This window comes from Poecilia reticulata, linkage group LG11 (genome assembly GCF_000633615.1).
Source record: "Poecilia reticulata strain Guanapo linkage group LG11, Guppy_female_1.0+MT, whole genome shotgun sequence".
In the NCBI taxonomy this organism is placed as follows: domain Eukaryota; kingdom Metazoa; phylum Chordata; class Actinopteri; order Cyprinodontiformes; family Poeciliidae; genus Poecilia; species Poecilia reticulata.
Genome location: NC_024341.1, coordinates 1722188 through 1733103, shown reverse-complemented (window position 1 = coordinate 1733103; position 10916 = coordinate 1722188). Strand labels below are relative to the sequence as shown.

General features: G+C 39.6%; 1 protein-coding gene across 6 annotated transcripts in view; it reads right to left on the bottom strand.

Moving 5' to 3' along the window:
• The window catches only part of thrb (thyroid hormone receptor beta), a 102969-nt gene that overhangs the window by 5555 nt on the left and 86498 nt on the right, over positions 1-10916 (bottom strand). For 3 of the 6 annotated variants that reach the window (XM_008421263.2, XM_008421268.2, XM_008421264.2), the window contains exons 5-7: positions 1509-1609; positions 1278-1425; positions 21-226 (exon numbers count right to left, since the gene is read on the bottom strand). In XM_008421263.2, the coding sequence (XP_008419485.1) occupies positions 21-226; positions 1278-1425; positions 1509-1609 (455 nt within the window). Of the gene's footprint in view, positions 1-20; positions 227-1277; positions 1426-1508; positions 1610-2661; positions 3163-9721; positions 10013-10916 lie in introns of those variants that run through there. The other 3 variants (XM_008421261.2, XM_008421262.2, XM_008421267.2) reach the window with 2 other exon arrangements.

Below are 10916 nucleotides of genomic sequence, written 5' to 3'. Positions count from 1 at the left end.
GGGCGGGGGGGACGTCTCACCAGGAATTTCCTCTTCTGCTTCCAGTGGTTGCCCTGAGCGTTGGTGGACATGTGGGCCTCCGTCACCAGGCGGATGAGCTCCCACTCCTCTTGGGTGGGCTCCAGTCGATCCCATGCCGTCTTCTGCAGCTCCTCCTTCCGCCGGCGCTCCCGGTTCTCCTCGATCAGCTTCCGCTTGGCCAGCCTCTTGCTGTCGTCCAGAACCACTGGAGCCGAGCGCAGCGGCGGAGAGCGGGGATGATGAGAGCAGACAGGAAGAGGAAGAGGAGTAGGAGGAGGGGTGGGGGGGAGGCAGAGGGGGGTGATTCAGCTGGCTACAAATCAGTACACAACCTAAAGCTTACACACTGCATTCACAACCAGCAAACGTTTTATTGTTACAGATGAATTATGAGACTTATTGATTTGTCTCTGGAATGAATAGATATTATGGACAGATATAATTTAAGATGAATTTTCTTTCTTTGTTTTCGATCTAATGAACAGCAGAGAACTGGAAATACAATTTCATAAAGATTTTTTTCTTTTTACTAATAATAATTAATAATTTTATTATTTTCAGTTTTTCCTACAGCATAGATTATAAGTAGGCTTCATGTTGAGGGTTGTGTTAGTTACATTACAGTAGTTGTGAATTAGAGCTCTGCAATTTTTAGGGTTTTTTAATTAAGCTAATCTGTGAAATACAATAAATAATCAATAATTTAGAATATTTCTTATGATTGAGCTAATATTTTATTTAAAAAGTTTTTATTTTGTAATTTATTCTAATCCTAAATGTCATGTTTTATTTGCAATAAGCAGAAACTTTTATATTTAAATTAAATATTTAACAGAAATAACAGATATTTTAATGGCTGGTATGAATAAAGTGGATGTACTAATTAAAATATTGTTTTTGCATTCAGGAAAATATTCACTATGCTGAATAGCTTTGTTCAAAAATAACAAGTGTTGAATGCAGTTTTGGTTTTTATTGAATAAACAATAACTTTAAGGTGCAGTGGAACATTTTTTTAATTAAAAGCATCCAGTGTGTGTAAATGACGTCAATGTCCAGTTTGTGCAGATTATTTGAAACCAAGGTTTTAGTGTACTGATTATCAGACATCCCCCGGGTTTTAAAAGGATTAAAGATGAATAGGTTAAGAAACTATTAAACACACAGACACACACACACGCACGCACGCGCACACACGCACGCACGCACGCGCACACATACATTAAGACAAAAACAATAGGAGTTAATGTACTCACAGTCTGTTGCCATTCCTACTGCTATGCACTTCTTGAAGCGACATTCTTGGCACTGGTTCCTGGTCACCTTGTCGATGACACACTTCCCCTCATACTTGCAGGCGTAGGTCGGGTTCAGGTTCTTCTGAATGGTTCTCCTGAAGAACCCCTGCAGAGGAAGCGGCTGCATGATCAGGGCTGATCAGCGATAGCTGCGGCTGTGTGACATAAGCAGAAGGCCCGTCATGATACCTTGCAGCCTTCGCATGTGATGCAGCGGTAGTGGTAGCCTGTGGCTTTGTCCCCGCACACTACACACAGCTCATCCTTGTCCAGGTAGCTCGGTATGTAACCTGCACGCAGAAACACAGAACAGGGACACACTTTATTGTGGTTGTATTTAAAGCACAGAATATCTAACAGTTACTCATGAAGCTCCTGTTTTTCAGATGCAGTACAGCTGATTTGCTGCTGAGCACAACAACAAGTGATGCGAAAGAACTGCTGGCATGTTTTAAACATCTACATTTATTCACTTAAAGTAGTTCTTCATCAGGAATGCAGAATTATATGCTTAGAAAATTTGATAAAGGCAGTAAAATCTCGAAATGCAAAAGTTTCTCTACTCTTAAGCAGAATCCAGACTGGTGTAGAAATCTGGGTTTTCTTTTAGGTTTTAACTTGATTGATTTTCTTTTGTCTGATTTATAATTACAAAAGTGGAAGAAATGTAAAGACATCAAGATGAAACTACTGTAAATCACACACACAAACACGCACACATGCACATGCACGCACGCACGCACGCACGCACGCACACATACACACACACACACACACACACACACACACACTATTGTCAGTTTCTACCATGTGTGAGTAAAATATCATGTTAAATGTGTTGTTATGTAAAATCCCAGCCCCAGATTAGTTTTTTCCTTCCAAAGTAATCTTCCAGCTAACTTCGTTAACATCTTGCTCTGGCCCTAATGAGATCAGAGCTTGGAGCCGGTCAGTCCTCAGGATCGGAGGTGCACAAACTGATCAATATCTATTTAGGGCTTTATTAAAAGACAAAAAAAAAGAAATAATGAATCGAACATCAGCCTTCTGTTACCTCGGCATCAATCAATACAGAACCTAAACTTGTCTCAGTCAAACCCTCTGGAGCCGCCTTCCACCGCGGGATGCCAGGAGTTGTGGCTTCATGCTGATCGCACTTAATTTAAAAAAGCCGCACAGCATCGATTCATAAATCACTACAGAGTCATCACTAATAATCACATAGATGTAATCAAAGTAGCTCATGGAGGCTGGCTTAATCAATGCAATGTATGGATTTGGACATGCAGTAGTTGACTCCACTCATACAAATCATTTTGACGCTGAGGTCCAGATGCCATACCTTTTCTGTGGGCCCCTTGCATCCACTGCAGATGTGAATAATCAGGTTTAATCTCAGGAAAATACTCAGGCTGATGGTGGAAGTGGCTGAGAGGGACCTCCATGTTGCAGAACTCGTTCTTAAAGGAGGAAGGGCCGGCAGCGTAGGAGCAGGAGTAGTGCTGGCTGGGGGGCCAGGCCTGCTCCATGCAGGGCGGGTGATGCAGGGGCTGGGGCTCGTAGTGTCCATACCCGGCCCCCTCCCCGGGGTACATGCAATGCTCCCCACCACCCTGAACGGCGTAGCCCCCAACCCCAGCATGGGGCATCTCGTACATGTCCGGTATGCAGTAGTTCATCATGAAGAGCCACAGAGTAGCAGAAACTAACCTCAGATCTTTTCTCTGGAGTATAAAACCAGACAGGATCAACCAATCAGGCTAAATAAATGAAATATCCATCCTCAACCTCCAAAAAAACAAAAAAAAAAACCCCCAAAAAACTTCATCAAGTTGCACCAAAGAAGAACAAACATTTGATCCAGCAAATCCACGGAGCGCAGACTACACCTAGCAACTGCCCCACCCGCCACCACCCGGCCGAATTGGGAAGCAGAGATTTATGACGACGTAGGGCACTAATCTCACACTCCGCAAATCCTTGATGTGCCACTTCCACTGGCAATGTCACAGATTAGGATCTTTGTGTGCCGCACCTACAGTAAGCACTGAGCCAAAAGATCCAGGGTGGAAAGCAGCTCCAGACACACACAAGGCGACGTGATGAACAGGAAGAAGCATCTTCACCCAAACATCTATTCCAACTGAAGCATGACTTTACAGACCTCACACTTCTGTTACCTCCAAGACCCCCCAACTCCCCTAACTATGGTTCTAACAGCTTGGCTTTTAGATATATTTATTGAGAAAGCACAACCAATTAAAGTGTACAATCAGCGAACAACATCATTTCATTTTTGATTGAGAAACAAGCTACAAAAATAAACTCACCCACTCTGTCCATGCAACAATACATACAGTAAAAATTAGATTTAGCATTTCATTTGACACAGAGATTTAGAAGATCAAATTATGAGACAAAATGATTATAATAAAATCATTAAAAGATTTGAAACAAGACAGATCATTTTGATCACTTTCATGGGGACAATCTCTATCTATCTATCTATCTATCTATCTATCTATCTATCTATCTATCTATCTATCTATCTATCTATCTATCTCTTTTTATTGTCTATTATTAATTAGGAGCACATGGGTAACATGATGAGGTCATGGTCCATTTCAGATAATATGCTTAGTCTGAACTCAGCCATATTGATCAGGCTCCCTGTTCAATAAAGAGGGATAAGCTTTAATACGATCAAGTCTTTTTATTGAGATTCTGAGGCAGAAACATGAGGTTGCAGGAAGCAGAACACACTGAGCAACACACATTGATCTGTCATATTTCAGCACCGGATGTTCAGATGACTGAAATAACCTCAGTGATTCCAAAGCTGAGCACAAGAAAACATTCAAGCTAAGAATGACAACCAGAACCAGACTGGAACTCCCAGTCTGGTTCCTCCAACAGTTGCTGGTTCTGGTGAAGCAGTTGAGATGCGTTCAGGTACCATCCTGAGTCAGACAGAGCTGGAGTAAGCTGACCGTACATGGGCAGAAAGCGTTTCCCATACAAGCTGCTGTTTTATGATGAGTACAGTAGCAAAAACATTCTCTCATAAAAATCACTACAGAATGTTCTGTGAAGAGATTTTTAGCACATGAGTCTGTGAGGTTTGGACTGTTTCTAATTGCAGCAATTATGTGACAAACTTTATGAAATGTACCTTTATATCATTGCTAATAGTGACTTATTTAGCTGTTCCTAACTCAGACAGGTAAACATGAACCTGCTCCAGTTTGTTAAAATGTGCTCTGATTACTAAAGTTTGAAATAGTTACTGTTAAAAACCCGCTGGCGTTTCCTCTGCCTCCGACAGACCGACACACTTCCTCTCTTTAACTAGTGATTCTCTATGTTTTTCTTTTTCTTACCACTCATATGAAGCTAACACTATTTTAAAACTACAGTTGGGAGACTGTTAGCAGCTGGTTGCATCCAGAGTACCTGAACAGGTAGCCTGACTAACCAGGAAATGCTAGCTGTGCTCCTCAAATATTCTAACAACCAGAGTTACTCAGAAACTGCTACTAGATTTAGTGTCTCTTTTAAATTAGTCAAAATCAACATGAAACAAAATGTTATTGGGAGTTTTGCTATCAATATGGTAAATAAATTTCTGCAGCAGCGATAATAGTGACATCTGCTTCCTTCTCCACATAAATACTGGACAATGATGATATTTTCCTTCAGGTTTTCCCGTTTACAGAATCTCCCTCCAGCTGCTGTCCAGCAATAACAATTTTTAAAGCCACCTGAAGATGAAGCTCTGATAAGAACTATTTATTTCAGTTCAGTTAAATAAAGATCTCAATTCTTTTTGCTGGTTAGAGATAAGACAGTTTAGTTTGAAGAAACAAGCCTCCTGTATTCTTGTGTTCCTTAGAAAATCAAGGGAAATAATAAAATAAGCAATATTTATTAGAGGAATACAACATAACTGCCATTTACAGTCACATTCAGCTGAAATTCAGGTTGATTATTGATTAAAGTTCTAAATTAAGACCAGGTTGTTGTGTGCTGCAGATTTCTGCCCAGGTCCCTCTTGAAAATGAGACTGTGGTTTTACCTGGTCAAATGAAGAAAATAATAGAAGATGACCATTACAGCCATTCAGTGTTAACCTGGGAATCCGAGGCAGTTCTACCTAAAAACTGTTTCATGTATAGAACAGCACAGATCTCTGTAAATGTGCCTCTTCCAACAAGAAAAGCACTAATAATTCTTGCTCCAATAAACAAGCCCTAACTATTATACTTTCAGACACACTTTAATTCCCAGCTAGATCATGATCAGCACAGGCGCTGATAATCCAGTAATGCAGCTTAAACCTTGAGACAAAAAGCCTGACAAAGTGATTATGGGTCCAGATATAATATGACGCTTAAAGTGTCTTAAATTCGTTGACTTGTGTTGAAGCAACAAGCAGCAGCGCAGAGTGGTGGCTTTTTAATCTCATTAACTGCCGAGTACAAAAGGACTTGCATTATTAGGATGCATTGTTGTTTGGCAGTTTACGCATATGCTGCATCATTAAGCCTCACACGAGCCTGACGTTAGCGATGTGTGATGGTTTACCAGCTTCAAACCGTCGTGAGCCGTTAAATAGTTTACACAGTAAGCAGCTGCTGTGTTAAAGCAGCGAGCTCAGAGAGTCCTTTAATTAGTTGACTCAGAAAAATGTAAATGAACGTAGTTAGATGAGTAATAACTATTCCATTCTAGCAGCCAAGTGGATTCATGGCAAACAGATTGTTTCATTCAAAAAATACTTTATTGATCCCAAAAGAAAATGAAATGTTGTAACTCATTGATTCAAAATTCTTCAGTTGTTATGAGGGGAATAATTTTCACAAAGTAATACACAAGATGTTACTAATTCAATGCAAAACATGTTCAGTCCTCACCAGCAGTGTCTACAACAACATTAAACACAACTCTAGTTAGGTTGTTTTAGCACAAGCTGCTACCTACTTAGAAGCAATGCTACTACCGAACTGAACTCCTACATTAGATGTTACTAATTTAATCATTTTATTGCCTTTACAAGACATTCATGGGCAACAACAAAAAAATGCAAATCTTGCGATGTAACTAAATTCTACAAAACAATGACAATTAAATAAAAATGTGTAAAATAAAATAAGTGACTGTATAAATATTCCCTCCTTCCAGTCAGTATTTGGTATTTGCCCCTCTGGCTCCGTCCCAGCAGGGAGTCTGTGTGGATCGCTCTCAGTCATTCTGCTCATCTGGACGCTGAACTTTTCCTCCATTCTTCCTGCTGAACTCCTCCAGCTCTGTCAGGTCAGCTGTGAACAGGTCTGGACTTTGACTGGGCCACTCCAGAACCTCCCACTTGTTGTCCATCTATCTTTAGCTGGATGCTCCAGGTCGTCATCTTGCTGGATGATAACTGTCCTCCAGGATGTTTCCACAGTTCGCTCAGTTGGTCTCCATTCCACTCATTGTAATCTATCACCAACTTGCTGGACCTCTGCTAGGTTAAGTCAATCACTTTAAGGGGGGTGACTATTTATGCAATCACTTTGTTTATATTAACGTGTTATTTGTCATTATTTTACAAAAATCAGTTTTCACTGTAACGTAAAAAATATATATATAGTTTTTGTCAAAAAAGCCAAATTTAGTTGATAATGATTAAATTGTTAAAGCAATAAAACAGGTAAAACATGGCAGGGTTGGATACTGTGTGTTGGCACTATTTATGAATTTATGTTTGGAGATTGTTTTTTTTCTTCAGGTAAAACATGAACATTTATCAGGATGAAATAAAGTTGGGGAAATCAAATTTTAAGGTGAATTGTATTTTAAACCCAAAATAACTTAGCTAGTCAGTTTTAAGTCATAATTCTAGTTACTGCAGTTAACTTTAATGCAGTACACAAACAAAATAATCAACAGAATGGCTCTGTATGGAACCCAGGAAGAGTAGCAGCCTTGTTTGGGTAAAAAAGATCTGATCTCTTTGTTCTTGACAATAATCAATCCTTTTGTCTGCCAAGATGTTTTTGATCTGAACAGTTCACAGTCTCCAAACAGAATGGTTTGGATCAGAAAACCAAAAACTGAACCCGGCTTAAAGAACCTCTGAGTGCCACGGTGGGGAAACAGCTGCTTTATGAGACTTCATTTCTACTGGAGAAGCAGCTATGGCACATTTTAATACAACATCAAGCTAAGATACACAAAAGCAACAAGCCACAGACAAATAATGCAGCTCCCCCGTTTCTATTCCATCCCCTCCATGTTCCACTTTGTACTCATAGACAAACTATCTGTACCCTTTGAAAACCAATTTAATTTGACTGATATTTAAGTATTTTGATGAATTATGGACACATTCATAGGAAAGCAAAAATGTGGATCACTCTGCAGAAGAAGGCTGATTATGAAAAAATAAATCTGGAAAAGCATGAGATGGTGAAGGAGTCGACTGACCGACATCCTTCCACCATGATACTGTTCCCAATGATTTTAGACGGCCTGTTGGAACTCTGATGTTGTAAAACTCTCCTATAGAAAACTGTCCTCATTAATGTCAGTTTATTTTTCATGTTATTACCTGTACATTAACATCAAAATCACTGAATTAAAAATATTGCAACACAACACAGAACAGTAGTCTTCACTCAGTCACAGTCCTCATCGCTTGAATAGAATATATGGTAGGGAATTATGTTTCAGATGCATTGTGTTCATGTTCTGTGTTCCGGTTCGGACGTTCAGAACGACTTCCTGTTCTTTACATTCACAACTGATGTACTGTGGAACTTTGTACGTCAGTTCTGGATGTACAACTGATATACCAGAACCAGAAATCAGCGTGAGGAAAATCATAATTCATACTGGCATCACAGCTGCTCTAGTGCTTTTAGCTGCTCAACAATCCGTCGTTGTTGTTCTCTGCCTTCATTTACATCTGCCTCTGAATACAAGACAGAGACAGGTCTGACCTGCAGACAGATCACTGATGGAACAAAAATACTTCCATGGAGTCACAGAACATTATCTGCTTTAAAAACCAGAGGACATGTCCACCATGTCCATCTGACGTGGACATTTCCTATACATTTACAATAGATAACTTGTGTGTCTTTGCCTCTCTAAGCTTTCGTTTGGCTCACTCAAAATGTTCTACTTGTTTAAATTCTACAAAGCCGGTCATTTAATGACAAAGTTACATAAAAGATCAGCTGAATTAACACATTTAATCTTTTTATTTTTAAAACACAGCCACCATTCTGGAAACGTGTTATGTATTAGTGTTACTGCAGTTTTCGGTCATGTATGTTGAGCTGTTTGACATATGACGATCCAGATTCTAATGACACAGAAATTTATCTTAAAAAAGTAAACTTAACAAACATTGACATTAATGCTTCTACAGAAATCAAAGTAGAATTCAATGTTGAAATATTATAATTTCAATATTAACTACAAACTCACTTAAGATGAGAAAAATCTTGAATTTATTAAAGAATATAAATTGGAGTATTTGTATATCGGCCTTATGAACGTTTAGACAAAACATTAAAAAAGCTTAAATGACATTCATGGCCAAATGAATGTTTTAATGTAAGTAAGGCGTCAACATGAATATGTTAGAGAGGCTTAGTGTGGGGTTAAGGCTGGGCTAATTCAACAAGTGTAACTGTGTCACATTTGGATTCAATCAACATGCAGCAGCTTTTCAGAGACAGGTCCTATGAGGCAAATCTGCTTGCAAAGAGGGCTTGATACCAGTTTAACTTTTTGATGAGGTGATGTCCTTGACTGGGCCTAATCTTGTTTGCAGTTTCCTTAACAACTGTCGGCAAACTGTTAAGCATCCATCAGACAGTTTAGGGCAAGTCAATACTGAAACAATCTGTTGTCTGAACTGGCTGGACCTTACGGTGGGTTTCAGGACCGCCTATGTTCAAACTATTCCCCTTATGTTTTTATTTAGCTGAATGGTTGTCAGACTGATGGTAATATTTTGTGTATAGCAAAATTGTGTTAGCAAAATCAAAATCTAATAAGCAATTTTAACACTGATCAGCTGATCTTTTATGTAACTTAGTCATTAAAAGCTGTGTACTACTGGTAATGTATGCAAATCAGAACTTATTCAGAGCATCAGCATGTAAATAAATGTAGTTTTTTATATACTTGCAAAGCTTAAAAGAATTAAATTTATTTGATTATATTGAGATTTTTTTCATCAGATAAATTATAATTTAAAGGAGGTTCTTTATTTTTTTAATTAATTTTAAAATATTATTTTATTATACCAAAAGTTATGAAAAACTGTTCAGAAATGCACGGCACCTTCTGAAGCACAGCTGTCAGTTTTAAACAAATGGATGTAAAATGTGATGGACTCACCTTACCGGTCAGAGAAATCTGCATCACTTCGTTCTTCTGAACATGCTCTAATGAAAAAGAGATGGAAATCTGTTTCCACAGGTAGAACGCATGTTATCCTGGCAGAGTAAACACCTGGAGAACCGTCTCGTGGCAGACTCCAAGTATTCCTGCCACACAGGTGGTTGAAGCGCCATGGCCTTTCTGTTCCAGCTAACAACACACTCGCTCCTTCATTCCTCTGTTTCCTCATCATTTTTCGCCGCCGTGCCAACGGGATCATAGTTTCCCAGTCAGAGGTGCCTAGCTGCAGTGGCTCAGCAAAGGGCTTTTACACTCATATATTCCCTCCCTGATTGATCACTTTGCGACTCAGGGGTTCAAAGCCGGTCATGAACAATATTTGGATGTCAGGCATCTCTTCCACCCAGGGGCCCTCAATTAACACGACGCCCCGTGCCAGATGTCCCCGGCTACTCCGTGTTACCTGAGGAGGCCACATTAGATGAACCTTTCCCAGTGAAGTTCAGGGTAAGCTCAGGGGAGCAACAGAAGGCTCCCAGGTTGAAAGTTGAAGTTGGAGCGGATTATCCGCAACGTCCCCATGGCTCTCTTTCATACTACTCTAGTGTTTTTGTTTCAGAGCAGTCTGCCCCTCTGTTTCACCTTATGGGCAGAGAAAAATACCATTGACCTCCAAACATGCGACTGCTACACAATGGCTTTTTTCTAGTCCTTTCACAAAACAGCAAACAATTGGTAAAGAGTCAGAAAACACACTGTTAAAAAGCTGGTCTATTAGAAAGTTCAACTTTTAAGGTCAAGTGATGCCGGCTCATTACGCAACTCTGCAGCTTTTCTTAAAATCCCACTGACTGCAACGAAAACCAAAAGCAGGAATCACTGCTATGGCAGATAACCGGCATTTATTGTTACTGTATACATTATGTATATATTTCTCAACTCTTTTGACACCTTGATTAAAACTACCACACCACTAACTTCACCAGATAAACTTCCCATAATCCTGTGCTGCATCGCCATCACTGTCACATGACCAAACAAACATCACATGATCAACCTCCTTCCCTCCTCGTCCAGAAACAAATGGCAACAAGATGGTAAAAAATATCTGTTATAAATATTGGCACCGTTTTATCAGGCCAATGCTATATATTAAAAATGTCTTAATATCGGCCAGTAGTGATACGTTGTGCATGC